At 39.5% G+C, this 23,499-nt stretch overlaps 1 protein-coding gene across 1 annotated transcript; it reads left to right on the forward strand.

The window, feature by feature from the left end:
- The first annotated feature begins 13,529 nt into the window (after positions 1–13,529).
- On the forward strand, positions 13,530–15,775 carry LOC140502013 (cytosolic non-specific dipeptidase). Its single transcript, XM_072606276.1, has one exon. The coding sequence runs from the start codon at positions 13,589–13,591 to the stop codon at positions 15,011–15,013; it is 1,425 nt and encodes a 474-aa protein (XP_072462377.1). The 5' UTR covers positions 13,530–13,588; the 3' UTR covers positions 15,014–15,775.
- Positions 15,776–23,499: the final 7,724 nt, after the last annotated feature.

The raw sequence follows: 23,499 nt of genomic DNA on the forward strand, positions 1-23,499 counted from the left end.
GGAGGGAGCGAGCCAGCCGGGAGGAGGGGGAAGCGAGGGCCGAGCCGGAGGCGGCGCCGGGCCGGGATTGTTTTCACTGGATCCGGGCAGGAATGGAGCAGCCCGCCCCCGCCCCCGCGCGCAGGCGCACAGGCGCTCCGGCCCGGGGCTTGCCCTTGCTGCGGCCTCACCTCGGAGCCTGGCTCCTCCTGCCTGCGGGCTCCGGGGGGTGTTAGGGGGCGGGGGGTGCTGGGGTCGCTTCCGGAGAAGTCAGCTCCAGTCACCGAGCCTCGTGCCAGGCATTGCGCTAAACGGGAGACCTACATTGGAGGGGAGACACCTGGAGGGCAGGGTTCTTTTTTTTTCGGTTCTTTGTCATCCCTGGCGTTTAGCAAAGTGCCGGGCACACGGTCGGTGTTTAATAGATGCTTGTTGCCTTGATCAGGAAAGGTGCCCTCAAAGACGTGCGAACAGCTATGCCCATACACAAAGATGTCTGCAGGATAAACTGGAGGTAATCCAAGATAAGGATTCAGTGAGCGGTGCTCCCTGTGCTGACCGGCCCTCCCTGTGCTGACCGGCCCTCCCTGTGCTGACCTGCCCTCCCTGTGCTGACCGGCCCTCCCTGTGCTGACCGGCCCTCCCTGTGCTGACCGGCCCTCCCTGTGCTGACCTGTCCTCCCTGTGCTGACCGGCCCTCCCTGTGCTGACCGGCCCTCCCTGTGCTGACCGGCCCTCCCTGTGCTGACAGGCCCTCCCTGTGCTGACCTGCCCTCCCTGTGCTGACCGGCCCTCCCTGTGCTGACCGGCCCTCCCTGTGCTGACCTGTCCTCCCTGTGCTGACCGGCCCTCCCTGTGCTGACCTGTCCTCCCTGTGCTGACCGGCCCTCCCTGTGCTGACCTGTCCTCCCTGTGCTGACCGGCCCTCCCTGTGCTGACCGGCCCTCCCTGTGCTGACCGGCCCTCCCTATGCTGACCTGTCCTCCCTGTGCTGACCGGCCAGCCTCCTCCCTCCCCAGCACCTCCCTCTGGATTCCCGCTGACCAGGAGCCTGCACCTGCCTCCCCCTCACCTGCACATTCCCGTCCTAAAAGAGAACGTCTCCATCTCAAAGCAGTTTCCCATTATCCATCTCCAGTACACACCTCCTCCCATCCCCAAACTCCAGATTCCAGGCAGCCTGACAGTCAACACAAGTCTTATCCTGACATCCTCTAGGATTCTTCTCTGTTTAGTTCTTTTTGCAAACGGTCACAAGGAAAGCTGTCTGAGCCGCGGACATGAGCTCTGGTTCTGCTGGAAGAATGACATGTCACTCTCATGTGACGGTATTCTCATGATGACTGAGCAGTGCTATATTTACCGCAGTGAAGTTTCATATAAACTTAAAATGAGGAAAGCGATAACAAAAGGTCTATGTGGGATCCGAGCATTACTGCAGACTTGGTCGAAGTAGCAAAAGAGCTGCCCAAAACTTGATGGACCACAACATGAGCATTAATCTTTCCACCGGAGCTTATTTCATAGTACTGGTGCATTAGTAACTGAATCAGTTCAATATTCCAATAAGTCCTTTCTGGTAATCACCTCCTATTTCCCTCAAAAATTTTATTTCTTGAGTTTGAGATTCTAAGTGAGTTTTAGCTGTCTGAAAATGTCCAGATGACCCATTTTCCCTAAAATGTAGAGGATGACAAGCACTGATAAACTGTATAAGCTTTGACCTTAAACAGTAATGCCAAAGTATTTAGCAATGAAAGTTATGATATTGTAAAGGGATGAAAGAAAAAGCACTTTATTAAGCTTACTATGTACCAAGTACTGAGAGCTGAGGGAACAAAAACTGAAGACAGTTTCTGATCTCAATTAGAATCATTCTATAATGGAGAGTGTGTGTGTGTTCATCCTTTGTTGCCAAAGACCATGCCATTAGAGAAGTGATGACATGACTTGCACTTGACTTTGTTTTGAGTGAGGGAGGGCTGTGCAGGTCACCAGCCTCACTTCTCCTCCAGAGCCATCTGAATCCAGTGACCAGATATTCATCAGGATGACTGGAGATGACCCAGGATGAGGGAACTGGGGTTAAGTGACTTGCCCAAGGTCACACAGCTAGTGAGTGTCAAGTGTCTGAGGTGAGATTTGAACTCAGGACCTCCTGACTCCTGCACTGGTGCTCTATCCACTACACCACCAAGCTGGCCCAATGGACTGTGTAGGTATAGGGAGGAAAAATGGTAAGGGGTGAATACTTTAGGGACAGCTAGATGGTGCAGTGTTTAGAATGCTGCACCTGGAATCAGGAAAGACTTATCTTTCTGAGTTCAAATCCAGCCTCAGACTCTCAGTAGCTGTGTGACCCAGAGAAAGTCAGTTAACCCTGTTTGCCTCAATTTCCTCATCTGTAAAATGAGCTGGAAAAGGAAATGGCAAACCACTCCAGTACCTGCCAAAAAAAACCCAAATGGGATCAGAAAGAGTCAGACACAACTGAACAACAACAACAATGGATATTATGGTTTGAAAGTTATAGGGATGGTAAGCGGAGCCCCAGAGAAGTAGAACGACACACATTACAGGAACAGTGGCAGTGTTCAATTGCTTATGGTTAGGGAATTAGAGACTGGAGTAGGGGAGGAAGCTGGGGAAAGGGTGCAAGGCAGAGGGTAATGGACAGTAAAAAACAAGGTAGCTGTGGAGAGAGATAGAGGTATGGCTGGATTGTTTGTGCTAATATATTGGACCATGCATGAAGCACTTAGCGAAATAACAGCTTTAACAAAAGCTTAGCAGGATAAACTTGCCTACTGATAGCAAAGATGTGTCTACAGCAGAATATCTCTTGGGAAAACCTGCCTACTGTACCCTCAATAAGGAGGTCCTTGATACATATGGAAATGACTTAAAATTTTTATATAGCAGTATTTGGATATTTTGAGTCTATTGATATTTTGAGGTAGATATTAAAAATAAGAATTTCCATTAACTTGTAAGTCTGATTTTTGCTTTTTAACCCTATAAAATCAATGACAACTAATATACCCAATAATAATTGCTACTAATCTGTTATTAACATTGGATGTATTTCTCCCAACTCTATGAATACAATAGAACCAAATAAGTAAGTTTGGAGGCTCAGAATTGAGATGTTGACTTTGTCAAAGAAAAAATATTAATACTTTAGTCTTTGTTTCAGACACAAGTCTGCCAGGAACAATTTCTTATAAATTTAGCATTAATCTAAATCCAAGCATTTCTAACTTAGAAATAGAAATGTCCAGCAGCCATAGTTTTCCCCCCCTCATCCCCCCCATGTCTTTGGACATCTCTCTATCCCAAGAGAATTTGAGATAACATTTATGAGTATTGAACAAGAAAAATGTCATAAAATAATAAATCATAATTTGAGGTAACATTTAGAAGCTCAGTGTTATCCTCAACTCCTCACACCAAATATTGTCAATTCTCTTTAAAAAAGGAATGTTTTAAAATTTTGTACTGTATCAAAAATTCTTTTCCACATGCAGTTAAAATTAGAAGGGAATCTTTGCAGCAAGTTTCTCAAATAAGACTGATAAGGAACTGATTCAAATAGATAAGAACAAGAGCCATTTATTCTTCAATAAATGCTTAAAGAATATGAAGTTAGTTTTCAAAGGATGAAATCCAAAGCTATCAACAATCATATGAAAAATGCTCTAAATCACTAATCACTTGAAGTACAAACTAAAAATTAAACCAAAGTAACTCTGGAGTTCCACCTCACACCCATTAGATTAGCAAAGATGACCCCAAAAAAGGGAAATTACAACTGTTTGAAGGGCTAGGGAAGAGATACACTGAGTGCACTGTTGGTGGACCTGTGAACTGTCCACTCATTTTGGAAAGCAGTTTGGAACTGTGGCCACAAAGCCACTAACCTATGCATACCCTTAGATCTGGAGATATTACTAAGAGGCCTATCTTTAAACAGAAGACGTCAAAAAAGAGAAAAAGTATTCAAATGTACAAAAATATTTAAAGCAGTAATTTTTGTGGTGACCAAGAACTGGAAACTAAGTAGACTGAGATTAACAAATTGTAGTATATGGATGTAATTTCTTATTGTGTCATAAGAAATCATGAAAAAGATGGTTTCAGAGAAACCTAGGAGGGCTTGTATTAACTGACATGAAAAGAAGACAGCAGGACCAAGGACCAATTTCCACAACAATATTGATCAATTCCAGGACTAATCGTGATTCCAGCAGATTGATGAGGAAGCATGCCATCCACCTCCTCCAAGAGACATAATGCACTGAAGATGCTGAATGAGACATATATTTTTGGACCTGGGCAATGTAGGAATTTATTTTGCTTGATTATTCATATTTTCTACAAGGATTCCTCCCATCCAGTAAGGAAAGGGAATTGGGCAAGGAGTAATATGGATGCAAAAAAAAAGAATAGAAAAGAAAGAAAAGGACATCATTGGAGGATTTTTTTAATGCACAGAACACAAAGAAGGCCAAAAGGAAACCTCTAAATAGGACAGCTTTCAAAGTCACATAGTAAAACCCTAAGGCTTCAGATCATGACAAATAGGCAACAATGAGAATAGTATTCAAGGAATTATGGAATATAGGAGTGTTCGTTCACTGTTAGCGAAGGTGTGAGTTAGTACTGTAAAAAAAATTAGAATTATGTAAATAAAAAGGCTAATATGTCCATAAGCTTAGACCCAGAAATTCTACTGCTATACATATATCCCAAGGAGGTCACTGATTAAAAAAAAAGGCTCCATATACACCAAACTATTTTTTGTAGTTTCAGAGAACTGGAAACAAAATGGATTCCCGCAGATAGCTAAACAAACTGTGACGCATGAATGTAATGGAATATTATTGTGCTGTAAGAAACAACCAATATGACACTGAGAATACGAATACAGAAAAAGGTGGAAAAATTTGCATGAACCCATACAAAGCAGAGCCAGGAAAATAATATATACAATGACAACCTCAATGGAAGTGAAAACATCTCCCCCAAAAACAATTAAAATGAAGGTTGCAAAATGATAAAAAATAAGTTCGGTTGGCCTCCAAAGAAAACATATGAGAAGATACCTCCTCCAACTCCTTTACAAAGGTGGAGGCCCACGAAAACAGAACATAGCATGTGTCTCGAATGAAATTCAACGAAGGCAACTGAGGCACATTTTCTTAGAGTAAGATAACAGTTTATTAGCCAAGTGATGACCTGTTAATAAAGTAGGTCAAATGACAACCTTGGCTGGGCCAAAAGACCCAGAGGAGGAAGCAGCTCCTTTTTATAAGCATTGAAAAAAGATAGAACAAGATAGGGGAAGAAAATAATGCAATTAAGTATAGGATTAGCAGCATCATGGGGGTGAGGACATGATAATTGGTTACATTAAGGAAATCGAGCCAATACTTATGTGGGGCCAATGACCACCACCACCACCCCCATCTTAGAGGAAGATCTGATTGATTTATGAGAATCATCCGCATCTTAGGCTATTAATAGTGGACCAGGGATAGCAAACTTCCTGGCTGCTAGGAGGGAGATAAGACTTTCTTTAATTGGGCAAGGATGGACAGTATATCTTACGAAATGTGCCAGGTCAGCTTGTAGGCCTTCAAGGATAGCACACAGATGTCATGGAGTTTTTGTGGAGCTGAAGTTATGACAGATAAGTTTCCTTGACATAAGGTGATTTGCAGGAGGTGCTGAGATAACAATTCCCTTTGAATTAATGAGAGCAGTGAACTTCTAACCTTAACTCAGAGTTTTTCTTTAATTAAAAGTGATCGATAGGAAAACTAAACTTTTGCATCTAACTTTAGAGAAAAAGACTGAACTTTTGAACTCATGAGCTTTTTCACCCAGAGAGAGAGAAAAGACCTTATATAAAATATGGAAAAGCGTTACAGAATAGGAATAACTGCAGAGTAGACTCAAATATAAAATATCAAATCAATGTTTGATTTACTCACATGTAATTTCATGTTTTTGATGTATTGATTGGTTTTGCTGAATTTTGTCTCTTTTATTATTTTTTTAAAATTCTATGTTATAAGGAATGGCTCTGCATATTCTGAATCCTCCACTATCAAAGAAAAAAACTAAAGATGATAACATGGAATGTAATGTTAATGGGATTTATTTTAATGAGAGTTAAAGATCTTCCCTGCCCATTAATGGGCCTCAGGTAGAGTCCATTAAGGGAAGCTTGTTTAGGGGAGGCTTGTTTTGTAGGAAGGCCCATGCCTTTTGTTAATTTCTAATGAGGCACTGGAGCATCAGGGTCATGATGCCCTCTGACTCTGAAAACTGTGTATGTACTCTGAAGTGAGGTTTTGCTTTGGGGCTTACTCTTTGGAAGAAGGTTCGTGTACCAGATGAGACTCTGCGTAGCCATTAAGGACCCTCCACCCCAGCTTTGAAAACTCATATGTTGGTGTTTCTCTCCATGGTAACTGTGTATGTATGTAATGGTCATACAACTGAATCTGTCTGTTGATCTGTAGTGTACGTATTGCTTATGGTCAGACAGTTAGAAGCCCTGTCTGTTGGTCTTTATTTCTATGCTTGTATTTTCTCTGTTGGTGAATGTGATTAAAGAAGATTGCTGAAAAGTTGCTTTCCTTTTAGAAAAGCAGATCTAAGAACCTGTGCTAGCAGACCATCCTGGATATATGTCAGGGTGCTTGCTGCTTCACATGGATTCATTAAAAACACAACATTATTGCATACAAGTGGGAAATAAAAAATACAGTTAATGGGGTATAGAAATCTATCTTGCCCTACGAGAAAATAGAGGAGACGGGGATAAGAGAAGGGAGGAGTGTGATAGAAGGGAGGGCAGATTGGGGGAAGGGGTAATCAATACACAGCATTTTGGGGTGAGGGGAGGGGAGAGATGGGGAGAAATTTGGAATTCAAAATTTTGTGGAAATGAATGTTGAAAACTAAAAATAAAGAAACACTAAAAAAATTACAACATTATTGTGTGTCACCAAGTTAGCCAGTACAGACTCAGGTACAAGTACCATGCCATGATACCTGATGTTTCTAGTGATGATCTTGAGGAAGTGCTGCAACATTCTAGATTGTCTCCTGACTCTTGAAAGATCGAATTGTGCTTCACGCAAATGAGACAATGTTTGTAAAGTGCTTCGCAAAGTGTCTGGCACATATAGAATACTTAATAAATGCTTCTTTCTTTCCCTTTTTCCCTTCCCTTTCACATGACTTTAGGATACTTTATTATATTCTTATGAATTACATTATATTCTATCTACATTATAGAATAGATATGTAATTCTTGTGAATTATATTTCTATGCTATAGAATCCTAGGTCTATAGAACGGTCTAAGGGGAAATCTAATCCATCCCTCTAAGCTCCCACAAGAAGAAGCTGATGGGTGACTGGGAGAATGGTGATGCCCTGGATATTAACAGGGAGTTTTGGAAGGGGGAATGGTTTAAGGAGGAAGTTAATGATTTCAATTTTGAACATGTTGAGTTTAAGATGTTTTATAAGACATCCAGTTCAAGATGTCCAGGAGGCATTTGAAATGTGAGATGGAGATCAGGAAAGAGGTTAAGAACAGACAAATACATGTAAGATTCATTTGCATAGAGATGATAGTTGGATCTATGGGAGCTGATGAGATCACCAAGTGAAACAATATAGAGGAAGTAGAGACGAGAACCCAGGACAGAGTCTTGGGAGGGCATCCCTGTGATTAGCAAGCATTATGTGGAAAAGGTACAGCAAAGAAGGAGACAGAAGGAGCACACAGGATTCTCTCATCTCTTCCAGACACCAAAGTGAATACAGGTTATCTTTGTGATTTATTACTATCCACATCATCTAAAATGTCAATTTAGATGAGCACCTACTATATACAATATATTGTCAGTGATACAAAGGTTTAGGCCTTGCTTTTGGGAGCTGACTATACAGGCAGCTCTCAGTTATCTTTCCTAATGGCTTAGTCCCATTGACTTCTTCCAGACCAGCTTTTTGAAACTTGATTGCATACTGGCTCCAACTGGTCCCTAATGATTTCTTACAAAAGTAGATATTAAGCTTCCTGATAGAAGATGCAACAATCTAGCACAGTACTTCCCTCTGCAGAGGTACTTAATAAGCATTTATTGAATTGAATGGGGGAAAAAAGCAGCTGAGGGAGGTTAAATTATTCAAATTCTCCAAAGACTAAATCCATGTGTAACAGAGGGGTGGAGGAGGGTTCTGCCATGCATTAAAAACCTCGGACGGCATCTCCTGGGAAGCCTACTTTTGGGAGAATCAGGATGACATATAATAGAACTTTGTTGGAGAAACAGATTGTATAGCATGTATAACATTTTATAATAAGTTCCAGGAGGCCAACCATGTATTGAAGAGGAGGCTCATTGAACCACTGTCAAGGCATTTTAAAAGGCCTGTCAGTTTTAGCTACTGTCACTTTGCTTCATTCACTTCTGGGACATAGATCCAGGTGAGCCCTTCACTCCTACTATCCAGTGAAGGGAATGGAGTCCCAATCTTAGGAGTTTCAAAAGGTCAGAAGAGTAAGTTACAGGAATCTGGGAGTCAGAGCCCAGGCCATGTATTGTAGTCAACACAGAACTGATGTCCCAAGACAAAGGAGCAATCTTTGGGAGGACCTCTGGGCTCCCACCCACCCACTCAGTGGAAACTAAGACTCATTGAACAGAGATGCTACCCTTGGATATGAACTGAGCAAAACTGAGTTTACTCCCCACTTAGAAACTGAGGTGGTATGGAGGAAATAATGCCCCTGACATTGTGGGGGGAAATGTATTTATGTTTCCTGTGGCAGAGGCTTTGAAGTAAATGTTCTTTTGTAAAAGTTGATTGATGTTAAGTGGTTAAATGGAACTGGAGTACTAGTCACTGGGCCCTAACAGTAGGAGGACACAGCTGATAGAGGCTTAAGGCAATAGAGAAAAAGCCAACCGAAGCCCATCCTGGTACCCTGGTACCCCAAGAGGATATGTAGCCCTTATGGCCTTGAGAAAGTAAGGTAGAACACACAAGCTACACATGTATGAAATAGTTAGCTCACTTCAAGTCAACAAGTATCTGAGTGCTTACTATTTGCAAAGCATTTATACATTTCATATATATTATATATTTATACACTTGGTGCACATATCTATGTATACATCACACATATATGGTACTATGCATACATAGTTAAGAAATATACATAGGTATATATACATATATGTATGTGTGTGCATATATGTACATATGTATAATTATTCTCATTTAAAAATTTTTCATCAACCACTTCATTTTCTGACCAGTCTGAAAGAACAGAAACTTATCCTTCTGCTCAGATTATACTTAACGAATTAATGGATTATACTTAACACTTCAAAAATATAAAAAGTTATTAATGAATAAATGAAATATCATTTATTAAGCTCCAATGCTAAATAGTGCTAAGCTCTGGAAATACAATCAAGCAAGATAGCCCTTATCCTCAAAGAATTTGTCTTCTAAAAGGGAAAGACAACACATAGAGGGGAATCGTCGCCAAAGAGGAGTATTTCAACCAGAAAAGTCAGAGGGAGCGGTCACTGGAGACACAAGTGATTGGCAGGTCCTTTACAGGAATGATGTTGTTGATCTGATTGCTGTTGGAACCAGGGACAAGAGTTGGAGCCCACAATCAGAGGAGGAGGCAGAAGCTACAGAACAGGGAACATGAGTAGAGGACATATGTTGGTTCTTCATAGCTGATACCATAGATTCATTCATTCATTCAGAAAAAAAAAAGGAGAACTTCCAGTATATGAAATACAGTGGTGGGCACTGAGGGAGATACAAAGACAATCAGGACATTGTCCTTGGCATTACAGAACCAACAACAAGGAGTTGTATGGCATTTTCATAAATGACATTTTAGGGAGTGATAAAGCACATACTTTGAACTGTTTTTCAAAAAATAATCATTCATGAAAATAAATACTTGTTAATTGAAAAAAAAGTAAAATCAAACAAAAATTAAGCAATAAACAGAGAGAGTAAGAGAGTGTTAACAGGTCTTGGGATAGAAGTGACTACAAAGAAGCCATACTATGGTACTATGGAACTGAAAACTGAAATGTATTTCTAAATATCTGTTATACTTATTAAATGAAGGAGAAGAAGAGGAGGAGGAAGGGGAAAGGAGAGGAGAAGGAAAAAGAGGAGGAGGAGGAGGAGAAAGAGGAGAGGGAGGAAGAGGAAGTAGGAGGCAAGGAAATGAAGACAATGAACATAGCTGACCCTTTCTAGAAATTTATCTGTGAAAGGAAGAAGGGATAAAGAATAGTAGTTTGAGAGGGTAACAGGGTTAATTGATAACTAAGGATAGCTGGGAAACCACTGTTGGTGCTTCTAACTGCTACAGTTTTCTGACTCAGACTTAAAGATTTTCTGCATCCCTGGTTTCCAGACTTTACCTTAGTTGGATACAAAGAAGATCCTTCAATAAAACCATATTCTCTTCCCAAGCTTCATGGTGGGATTTTGTGTCTGGGTTAGGATTAGAATCTGGACCAATGGAATTAAGCAAAGCTATAAATAGGATGTAGCTATAGGAGCCAGGGCATTGAATTTAAATAATATCAAATTTAGAGGTCACCAACAGCATTCCTAGTCCCTAGGTGGGCTAGCATGAGCTTCTCTCTCACCAAGGATGCTTCCTCGCCTTCATTGTTCCAAGGTGTCCAATGAGCTCTGTCACTGACAACACCTTTAATGCTATTTGTCTGAGGACAGATTCTTAGTTACAGCTCTGGAATTAAATTGATCTGTCATTCACAAAAAGATCAAGACCACAGGAAAATATTGTGGTAACACTTAGGAAAGAGCATTGTTTTAGGACTGAGAGAATCTGTGTTCAAATCATGTACCTGATATGCTTACAACTTGAATGACCTTAGGCAACTACTTAACCTCCCTAAAAATCATCTGTAAAAACTAAGAGAATGAACTAAAAGGTCTTTGAATTACCTTCCAACTCTAGAGCTATGATATTAGGATTGAGATATCATAAGTACAATGGACTGACGGGTCATGGAACAGAAATTGCTTTGCAACTGTTTTGCTTTGTTTTTTTCTGAAGTAAATGACCTCAGGAATAGCTCTGACATGCAGGTGTTTTCACTTAAACTTGTCTTGCACAGAACACACAGCAACGGGCTACAACTGATATTTACAATGACAAGAATCACACCTAATTTTTCAAAACAATTCTTGAAGCTTTCTAGTTTAATTAATGTATATAGCAGTAGAATTAGTTAGGAACCAACTGGAAATAACCTCTTCCCCCTCTGAGCTCTTACAGTCCTTTTTACTTCTCCAGTGCACCACATTCTAATGTACACATGGTCTTGTTCAGTTCAGTAAGCAATTAATACACACTTACATGCAAGACATTGTGTTAGATGTTGGAGACAGGGAGGTTTTTTGCTTTTGGGGTTTTTTTTAAGTCTCAGAAACCAAGAGAATGATCAAGGGACATCTAACTGACCTGTGTCAGAGCTCAGGAAGGAGCAGAGAGACCTGAATCTAGCACAAAATGCCAGACAAGGAGAAAGAGGCAAGTAAAAATTTCCAAGATAAATGAATAAATAAAACTAGGAATTCGTTGTTTGGAAAAAGAACATAACAAACTAGATAAACAAATTAAATAATTTAGTTTTTTTTTAAATGGGAAAACTAAATTGGATCAAAAAGTTTTTTAAAGGGAATTCACAACAAATGAAGAGATAAAGGATGTTATTAGAAAATATTTTGCCCAACTATCCATGATGATAAAATTGGTCAATAAAATGAGTGAATATTCAAAATATTATGAAACACCCAGATGAATAGAAAAAATAAAGAATTTAAACAACCCGGTTTCAGAAAAAGAAATTGAACAAGCCATAAACTCCCAAAGAAAAATTCCTAGAACTAGATGGATTTGCAAATGAATGCTGTCATTCAAATTGTTTGCAAAAATTGCAAAAGAAAGGATCCTGCCAAATTTTGTCTATGATATAAATATGACCTCGAACCAGTGATTAAGAAGATATAAAAATGGGAATGAAGTTTGTCAGTGATGAAAGTTATGATGACAACAAAGATCATTTAGCTTCACATCATTAGACGGTTCGGTAATTTCCAGGAATGAGTAGTATGTTTAGCAACCACAAAATGAAAATGACTCTTGTGATATTTTATTCATTTAAGTTGATCATTTTCAGATTTTTTCTTGAAGGAAAAATAAGCTTTTTGAAGTTGATTTTCAAGCTTATTTTTTATATTCTAACTTGACAAATGGAAATATAAAACCTAGGTTAAATATATCTGAAATGATATATAATGTATATGTATATATGTATAATGCTGTACTACTTTTCAAGATTTGAATTTTAATGCAGAGTATTTTATTGGTCTATGGCACAGGTAAGAAGAAAAATGTTAATTTAAAGTTAAATGGATAATTCATTTTGGTACAAAAAATGTTTTTAAAAACAACTACAAATATAATCTTGATATCTGATCCATGGATAGTAAAAACAGAGAAGGAAAACTAGAGACTAATAACTCTAATATATTTTTATGAAAATTTTTAAATAAACTATGAACAAAGAGGCTAAAATATAAAAGGTTTTACACAAACAAAAGTAACGCAGCTAAGATGAAAAAGGAAATAATTGCCTGAGTAAAAAATCTACAATAATTTTCTCCAATAAAGATCTCATTTCCAAAGTATATAAAGAACTGATTCAAATTTAGAAAAATTAGAGAAAATCCCCAGTTGATGAAAGGATACCCATTAATTGGCGAATGGCTGAATAAGTTGTGGTATATGAATATAATGGAATACTATCATGATATAAGAAATGATGAATAGGAGGGCTTCAGAGAGGCCTGGAAGGATTTATATGAACTGATGCTGAGTGAAATGAGCAGAACCAGGAGATCACTGTACACAGTAACAGCCACAGTGTGTGAGGACTGTTTCTGATAGACTTAGCCCTTCATAGCAATGCAATGACCTAAAACATTCCCAAAGGACTCTTGAGGCAAAACGCCATCCACATCCAGAGAAAGAACTATGGAATCAGAATGTAGGATGAAGCAGCCTATTTTCTTTTGTGTTCTGTTTTAATTTGTTTTGCTTTTTCTCATGGTTTCTCCCAGTTTGATTTTTTTGTTTTGTTTTGTTTTATTCTACTTTTAACTAAAGGGGCCAACCTTTAACTCCCTTCTTAAAGAGGCAAGGCCTATTCCCCAAATGGGCATTACCTCACTTTAAGTGAGTACCTGAAAAGGCCTTAGCCTAAAGGGGCCAGGGTCTCCCACTGCATCCTGGACCATCTTCAGTCATCCTGATGAATCTGGTCCCTGGATCTAGATGGCTCAGGAGGAGAAAGTGAGGCTGGTGACCTTGCACCACTCTCCCTCACTCAAAACAAAGTCAACTGCAAGTCATGTCATCACTTCCCTGATGTTGGGCTCCTCTTCAAAAATGGAGGACAGGCGGCGGCGCACGGAGTTTCCAGAGTCATTCATTGGATCAGAAAATGCCTTCCCTCACTGAATTGTTTAGTCATATTGATAAACACCAGGATCAGTACATAAAGAAGCTTGCAGAATGGGTGGCAATCCAGAGCATTTCTGCATGGCCAGAGAAAAGAGAAGAAATCAATCGAATGATGGAAGTTGCCGCTGCAAACATAAGGCAACTCGGTGGCACCACTGAGCTGATAGACATTGGAAAACAAAAGCTCCATGACGGCTCAGAAATACCTCTTCCTCCTATTTTACTTGGCACACTGGGCTCAGATCCCCTAAAGAAAACCGTGTGTGTCTATGGACATCTGGATGTACAGCCAGCAGCTCTGGAGGATGGCTGGGACAGTGAGCCCTTCACATTGGTAGAAAGAGATGGAAAACTCTATGGAAGAGGTGCAACTGATGACAAGGGACCAGTACTTGGCTGGCTAAATGCCCTGGAAGCTTTTCAGCAAATAAATCAGGATATCCCTGTCAATGTCAAATTTTGTCTAGAAGGCATGGAGGAATCTGGTTCTGAAGGCCTGGATGACTTGATTTTCTCCAAGAAAGATACTTTCTTCAAAGATGTGGATTATGTTTGTATCTCTGACAACTACTGGCTGGGGAAAAAGAAGCCCTGTATTACGTATGGCCTCAGAGGAATTTGCTATTTTTTTATAGAGGTGGAATGCTCCGACAAAGACCTTCATTCTGGTGTGTATGGTGGTTCAGTGCATGAAGCCATGTCAGATCTCATTACTCTGATGGGCTGCTTGGTGGACAGAACGGGACACATTCTCATCCCTGGTATTAATGAAGCAGTGGCTCCTGTTACTGATGAGGAGCTCTTACAATATGAAAAGATTGACTTTGACTTGGAAGAATATGCAAAAGATGTAGGAGCAGAGACACTTCTACATGATTCAAAGGAAAAAATCTTAATGCACAGATGGAGATATCCATCCCTGTCTCTCCATGGAATTGAAGGAGCCTTCTCTGGAACAGGAGCTAAAACTGTGATTCCTAGGAAAGTGATTGGCAAATTCTCAATAAGATTGGTGCCAGATATGGTACCTGAGGTTGTTGAAAAACAGGTTATAAGTTACTTGAATACAAAGTTTGCTGAACTGAAGAGCCCCAACAAATTCAAAGCTTACATGGGCCATGGTGGAAAACCCTGGGTGTCCGACTTCAATCATCCTCATTACCTGGCTGGGAGAAAAGCCCTAAAAAGAGTTTTTGGTGTTGAACCAGACTTGACCAGAGAAGGGGGCAGTATTCCTGTGACCTTGACCTTCCAAGAGGCCACAGGTAAAAATGTAATGCTGCTGCCTGTCGGATCAGCAGATGATGGTGCTCATTCACAAAATGAAAAACTCAACAGGCATAACTACATAGAAGGGACCAAAATGCTGGGTGCATACCTTTATGAAGTGTCTCAACTGGACTGAGCCGTATACTTTATTCCCCACTTTGGAGAGTGATATCTAAATGGAAAGTTGGTTAATCTGGTTATTGGGCCATTTTTCTAATTAATAGCAGACCTCTTATTTTTCTCTTTTCCTTTCATAAAAAAGCAGGCACCTATAAAAGCTTTGAACATGTGCTGTTATACCAGAGTTCTGTACACTGTTATATAAAAATTGAACCACTGGAAGGCATAAGGCTGACCAATATTTATATTTAATTCCCAAGCTCCGACAAGGGTCTCTTAGTTTACATATTCTTATCTCAGCTGAACTTTTTCTGAACTTGCTACAAAACTACTTTTTTTTTTTTCCCAGAATGAATATTCCATCTAAAACAGGAACTCTTAACCTTTTCTGTGTCATGGACCTTTTGAGCAGTCTGGTGAAGCAGAGTAATGTTTTATTTCCTGCAGTCATAATTGAAGAAAATGCTAAATTTCAGCTAGAGGTTAATGAAAAATAAGATTTTTTTTTCCCATTCAAGGTCACAGACCCTCTGAAATCTGTTCTTGAACCCCAAGTGAAGAATCCCTGATCTAAAAAAATTAAGTCCTCAAAAAGAAATGTTATTTAATTGATGGGCTGTCTTCAGTAATAGGACTTGATGTATTGGGCAGTGGTTATTATATATTTATTCCTTGTCTCTGTCTTCCTTATTTTAAGCTGATTGACCTAATGTGTTGTTTTATAAGAGAAATATTGAAGAGTATGATAGAAATTAAAGTGATCACTTTGCTTTGTCAATATCTCGTTCTCTCGCTGCATAGCCGTTGTGTCATCAGTTCTCTTCAGGATTTTGACAATTGGACTTTACTGTCTTTAGAAAACAGACCTACGCTGAACTTAGCCAGGATAATTCCTTTGTTTTTTCATGTATGTGCTGCTAAATAAAAATATTACATGGGCGCTTAAAAAAAAAAAAATGGAGGACAAACACAATAAAATTCCATCTTCTGCAAGAAGCCTTCCTCAGTTCCCCTTAACACTAGTGCCTTCCCTCTGTGATTATCTCCAATTTAGCCTGCATATGTCTTATTTGTATATACTTTGCATACTGTCTCCCCCACTGAATTTGTGAGCTCTTTCAGAGCAAGGACTGTCTTTGCCTTTCTTTGTATTCCCAATGCTTGGCATAATGCCTAGGACATAGAGCACTTATTGACTAGCTGACTTTGAAAAATCCTCTTTGCTGACCTGCTTTATACATTGAAATATTCATAATTGATGCTTATTAAGTTTTTAGTTAAGAAGAAAAAAATATTTTAAAAGAGAGAATTAAAAGTCAGAGATGATGCCGAAGTTTCCACCCTAGAGGGCAGATAGAAAGAATATGACTTTAATTCTGGACATACTTCAAATATTTGTTGAGTTGGATTGTGGGGATAATAAGACATCTAAATGTCAATGTTTCTTACATGGTAGGAAATAGAGTACTGGAGCACAAATGGGAGATAGTTAACCTTCTGTAGAGAATAGAGAATGTGTGCTAGCCCTGGAGTCAGAAAGATGTGAGTTCAAATCTTGCCTCAGACAAGGGGAGACAGGTGTTATTTGGGTTCTGACCTCAAGACCCGAACAATGGCAGTCTCATGACTAGGAGCAATTTGCAGGGACCAAGAGAAAGAAGGACACAGGATGACGTTGAGTGAAGTGAGCAGAATCAGGAGAACATTGTACTCAGTAACAGCAACATTGCACGATGACCAACTTGATAGACTTAGCTCCTCTCAGCAATGTAATGATCTAAGACAACTCCAAAAGACTCCTGGTGGAAAATGTCATTCACACCCAAAAGAAAAAACAACCACCATGAACTGAATGCAGATTGAATCATACCATTTTCTTTTTGTTCTGATTCTTTTTTTTACAACATGACTAATGTGAAAATATGTTTAATATGATTGTACATGTATAGCATATATCAGATTGCATGCTGTCTTGGGAAGGGGAAAGGAAAAGGAGTGGGAAGGACAAGGGGCTAAGGACTAAGGGCAGCTGGTGGCACAATAGATAGCTTGCTGGGTCTAGAGTCAGAAGGACTCGTTCCTGAGTATAAATATGGCCTCAGACACTTACTGTGTGACTTTACTAAGTGGGCAAGTCAGTTAACCCTGTTTGCCTCAGTTTCCTCATCTGTAAAATGAGCTAGAGAAGGAGTATCTTTGCCAAGAAAACCCCAAATGCAGCCATGAAAAGTCAGATGTGACTGAAACAACTAAACAACCACAAGAATGTTAGTAGGTCATTGAAGGATTATTGTTGCACTTGTCCTTCGTTTTCGAAGAGGACCATGACATCAGAGAAATGATGACATGACTTGCGCTTTACTTTGTTTTGAGTGAGGGAGGCATGTGTTGATCTTAATTCTGTAACACTAGATTATTAGAATTTTTCTATTTTATGGTATCAAACTAAGAATGGGGATGTCTTTTTGTTTAATATAATTAAAAGAGTTATTTTGTTATTTGCCATTGAATGTGTTAAAAGGGAAATTGTTAATAAGAGTAATTGAAGGAATTGATGGCTTCAGGGAAGATGTTTTCTCCAGTGAGGCTCCTGTCCCTCCCAGTGTGATTTATCTATTTTTTTTCTTTTCTATTAAAGGGGTCATCCCCCTGACTACTTGTTAAAGAAGCCTATTCACTGAATGGCCATTACCTCACTTTAAGTGAGTACCTGAAAAGGCCTTAGTCTAAAAGGCTAAGGTCTCCCACTGCATCCTGGGCCACCTCCAGTCACCCTGATGAATATCTGGTCACTGGATCCAGATGGCTCAGGAGGAGAAAGTGAGGCTGCTTCATTCTACATTCTGATTCCATAGTTCTTTCTCTGGATGTGGATGGCATTTTGCCTCAAGAGTCCTTTGGGAATGTTTTAGGTCCTTGCATTAATGTGAAGGGCTAAGTCTATCAGAAATAGTCCTCGCACACTGTGGCTGTTGTTGTGTACAGTGTTCTCCTGGTTCTGCTCCTTTCATTCAGCATCAGTTCATACAAGTCCTTCCAGGACTCCCTGAAGTCCTCTTGTTCATCATTTCTCATATCATGATAGTATTCCATTACATTCACATACCACAACTTCAGTTAAGAGGATGTGTATCCAAGGCCAAAAGAAGAATGCAACTACTACAGAATGGGAGGGGAAAGGAAGGGCCATCTAAGCTGACCAATTCCTACATAAGTACACCCTTAAGATTACATGGGGTGGGCTGCCTTTGGTTGTAATGTCTTCTTCCTCAGTCCCTTTCTTCCTGGTCCTGTTTGACTCAGGATAGGAATTCTGTCATTTCCTCATCATAGTATGAGAAATTCTTGGGAGTAACAATATCTTTCTGAGGAACTGAATGCCTCCTAGACAACAGAAGATCTATGTGTCCTCCAATCTGTATGACAAGAGGTGTAGGTATGTGGGTGCTTCAAAAAAACATATGAAGTGATGAAGAACCACTGCCTAATAGAACTGAAAATAACCTATCTTTTGGATAAAAGTAAAATGACAATGCTATTTTTTAAATTTTTAAGTAGCATTTTGGGTTTTTTCCCTAAAATTACATATAAAGGCAATTTTTAACATTCTTTTTTTTTTATCAGTTTTTCTTTGTGCTTTTCTCCCACTTAATCTTCTATATGGGAGAGCTGGAATTGAGAAAGTCTGAGAACCTCATAGCTTTTTGGCAGGTATTGGACAAGAAATTTCTTTGTGAATAATTATTTGGTGTACTCTAACCTTCAGAGATTAAAATCAGGAAGCATAGAGAATGCTCACTATAACCAAGAGTAAATTGTCCATAAAAGCTCCTAGATCAGGCATTTGAGTCCAAAGAAAAGAGAGAAAACCTGAAGGCACTAACTACTTAACTAGGCATGTCTATTCTAAAGAGCTTAGCACCTGGGGCTGAGCATCTCTTGTTGGAAATGAGAAGTCTCTATACTTAAGACTGAATTGGATATGACAGGTCATTCCATAAGGAGGGAAAAGTCAAGCTTTTCCTCCCTAGAGAATGTTTTTGTTGGTTCATGTTTGAGGTAGCTGCTTTTCTAAAGAAACTATTTTAAAAGCCTCTGGCTTTTGGATTAAAAGAGTGCTGCAGAGCTCACTCTTCTTAGGAGGAAGAGATATTACTACAGCCAAAGAACAGCTCACACCAGAAGCTGAAAGTAAGGTTCCACTCTTGATTTTTCATCTATAAAACAAATGGGCTGAACTAGATGATCTTAGAGGCCCCTCTAGCTCTAAATCTGGGGAAAGAGGAAGTTACTATAACTGATAATGTCTAAATATTATATGTCCAACAGGCCTGTGTTTTGTGGCATTCAGTACAGCAGTATTTAGCAGAGCCAAGCAGACAGGCAGACAGACAGACAGATAGACAGGTAGGTAGGTACCTGGAGAAGAACCGCAGGAATCAGCCTAATAATACTGCCCATGGAGTGTTTGAGGCATGAGCTGCCTCTCCACACATGGGCCCCTTCACATGTCTTCTGTATATACTCTTCTCACTGCTGGTGCATGTATTTGTGGAAACTAGGCCTAGATTGCCTAGGGGATTTTTTTTATTGCTACTTTTATTAGCATTCCATTTTATTAAATGAAATGTTTTTACCTTAAGCCTTTGGAGCTTGATCTATCTCTGCCTGACTCTTAAAGGTAAACACATTGATGGGGGCTTCTGAGCTATAGGTTTAGGGGATGCTTATCTATGTATCTTGGACCAAGGGTAGCCCTTTCTGGAAGATTTTCATTGCAATTTGGGGTGAAGGGAGGAGAATCTACTTCACCTAAGCACTTCACATACCAACCGTTAGCAAGTCATTTATGTAATAGAGAGAAATTTCTCTCTGTTTTGAAGTCAAAAGAAAAAGTTATTTTAACTGATAATTCCTAAGTAACATATCATGAGCTGAGAAAAGGTCACTGTTATAGATGAGCCAATACGCCTCCTGGAAAGAGCTATTAGTGCCTCAGAAGCCTTCAAAGAGTCTGAGCAGTAGCGAATAATCTATAAAGAAAGACAATCTTTACAGAGTGTAAAGACTACAAAACAGAGGACTAATGGCTGTGGAAGTGTTGAAGGAAATATAATATGTAGATTTCAGCTGGTTTCTTGACCAAAATAGAAGTTAGTGTCTATGGTATTCGGATTCTATGGTTCATTCTTTTCTTTTTTTGACAGGAAAAGAAAATTAGCTATCTAGAAAACTTATGGTTCAGGTTCAGGGAGGAAGCGACGATATCCTTGCTGAACCAAACAATGGCTTTTGCGTATGTCTTAAGAATTTTACTTCCTACTTGTGTAGCTTACATTCAGAGAGAGAGAGAGAGAGAGAGAAAGAGAGAGAGAGAGAGAGAGAGAGAGAGAGAGAGAGAGAGAGAGAGAGAGAGAGAGACATATATACTTTTTTTTTTTTTTAAAGCAAATCATTGACTTTTTCTTTTTGGCTTCCTTAATCCTTAACTCCTTAATCCTTCCAAAACCCAGGAATATACTAAAGGAATTTCAGCAGTTGACTGATAGTAAAAACTATGAAAGAGAGAGCTGGTACAAAGAAAGGATTTGTCAGAAATCAAATTAGGCTGAAAGCCTGATTGATATTTCATGGACTTCTAAGAACTATTTCACCATTTAACTCTCAAATAATTACAAAGCACAGAGAACAAATTACTCACCAATTGAGAAAATCCTGGAGGCTTCTAAAGCAGACATTTTTTCTGGATTCCTGCAGTATTTTCCCCATACTATAAAGATACCACAATCATTGTGCAATACATAGCGAATACATTTTCACTTGAGCAAATGTGAAATAAAACAGTCAAAGGAGAAATACACACATACACACAAACACAAACACAGAAATCAATTTTAGTCAACATTGTTCTCAATGGAACTGACCCAAATGTATAATCATACAAGTCATTCCCCAATTGATAAATGGTCAAAGGATATGAACAGGCAATTTTCAGAGGAAGAAATTAAAGCTATCTATAATCATATGAAAAAATGCTCTAAATCACTATTGGTTAGAGAGATGCAAATCAAAACAACTCTGAGGTACCACATCACACCTATAAGATTGGCAAACATGACAGAACAAGAAAATGATAAATGCTGGAGAGGATGTGGGAGAGTTGGAACACTAATTCATTGTTGGTGGAGCTGCGAGCGCATCCAACCATTCTGGAGAGCAATTTGGAACTATGCCCAAAGGGCTACAAAAATGTGCATACCCTTTGACCCAGCAATATCGCTACTAGGACTATATCCCCAAGAGATCATAAAAATGGGAAAGGGTCCCACATGTACAAAAATATTTATAGCAGCACTCTATGTAGTTGCCAAAAACTGGAAGTCAAGGGGATGTCCATCAATTGGGGAATGGCTGAATAAATTATGGTATATGAATGTAATGGAGTACTATTGTGCCATAAGAAATGATGAACAAGAAGACTTCAGAGAGGCCTGGAAGGACTTATATGACCTGATGCTGAGTGAAAGGAGCAGAACCAGGAGAACTTTATGCACAGCAACAACCACAGTGTGTGAGAGTTTTTTCTGGTAGACTTAGATTTTTGTAATAACACAAGAATTTCTGAAAAAAAAAAAAAAAAAAAAATCCCAATGGTGGACCTCAAGGCAAAAAGCCTTCCACACTCAGAGAGAGAAATATGGAAGTCACTCACATAATGTAGCAGATCATGTTTGTGTATGTGTATCTGTTTGTGTATCATGTTCTGATTTGTTATACGGATTCTTTCATTTATCTTAGTCTGACTACATAGCATGACGATAGTGAAAATATACTCAATAGGAAAGTATATGTAGAATCTATACAGAATTGTATGCAGTCGTGGGGAGGGAGGGAGGTAGCGGGGGGTGGGTGGGGAGGGATAAAATCGCAATTGTATGGCAGTGATTGTTAAACATTAAAAAAAATAAAAAAATTAATAAAAAAAAAAAAAAAAAAAAAAAAAAAAAACATTGTTCTCAATGGAACAAAACCCAGAGTCAAAGCAGCTACAATTACTTTCTGGACTGACACACACTGCTTGGAGAAGTCCAACAGGAAGCAGGACTGGACCATCAGTTTCCAGACCCTTACTTCCTGGCCCTCCCTATCCTGCTTTGTTCTGGACCAAAAAAATCAACAATTAGATCAATATTCCAAGCAAATGGAAAAGTACATTTCATCTCTAAGTAGTTCTTGAACGGGACCGTGTAGGCACATATGCCACTCCAACCCTCCAAGCAGACTTTTCTGTCTTTGGAAAAGTACAGGCATCAATAATCTTGTTCACCAAGAGAAAACAGAGCAGACTCTCGGTCCAGTGCCAGATATGAATTTCCCACTTACAGTGGAGTGGAAATGTGTGGAGAAAAAAGTCTAAAACTTTTTGATTTGGCGTAAAGATCAGACTTAAGACAAGCTTGTTTATGTGGGATATGTTTGTGATCAAAAAGACAAAATACTTAATAGGATAGCAAGACCAACAGATGAAAGAGGAGACCTGAGTGGTACCCATACATGGGACAACCATCATCATCCTGAGGGTCTCCACTACTCCCCTTTGAAGTGACTTTCCCTGAAGTCTTTGGGCTACTGCAACAATCTTCTTTTCCCACTTCCTACCTGGCCCCTTAAATGTGCTAATCCTGGGATCTCGGAGGTGACTGAATAATTTCTTATTTGTCTTCTTCAAGATTTCTTTCTCTTCTTGTTCAGTCATGCCTGACTCTTTGTAACCCCATTTGGAGTTTTCTTGGCAAAGATACTAAGGTGGTTTGCCATGTCTTTCTCCAGCTCATTTTAACTGATAAGGAAGCTAAAGCAAACAGTGTTAAGTGACTTGCCCAGGGTTACACAGTAAGTGTCTGAGGCCAGATTTGAACTCATGAAGATGAATCTTCCAAATTCCAAGCCCAGTGCTCTATCCACTGCAACACCTAGCTGCCATTAGTTCTTAATCTTTCTTTCCCTTAGTATCTGCTAACTGTCCCCTCATCAGGAGGCACCATTTTGGGGTCTTGAGGACAGAATTCAAACAACATCTCTTTCCAGAGACAGCAGCTGGAAGGTTCTGCTACCCTCTCCATACAAGGGATCTACCTGGTTGTGTGGAAAACTGGCTATCCTTGCAGGATCTTTTAAATCCTTGTGGAAAGTTAACATATGACTCCAGATATAAGTGGATATTCCCTCAGGATCTTCCCCTGATGGGCAAAGGACCTCCTAGACTTCCTATCCCAATTCGAACTGTTTTTAAAGAAAAGTTTTTATTTCTATTTTCTGTTCCTTACATAATGATAATGTCCCATATATTCCCCACCTCTCCAAGAGATGCATTCCACATGATGAATACTATTTTTTTGGTGAGGAAAAACAAGGTAGAATGCCTGATCAATACATTGAAAAAAACCCAAAAATATATGCAATGTGTAACACCTGTGGACCTCTCACCGCCATCAAAGGGCA

Source organism: Notamacropus eugenii, chromosome 4 (assembly GCF_028372415.1).
Source record: "Notamacropus eugenii isolate mMacEug1 chromosome 4, mMacEug1.pri_v2, whole genome shotgun sequence".
Lineage (NCBI taxonomy): Eukaryota > Metazoa > Chordata > Mammalia > Diprotodontia > Macropodidae > Notamacropus > Notamacropus eugenii.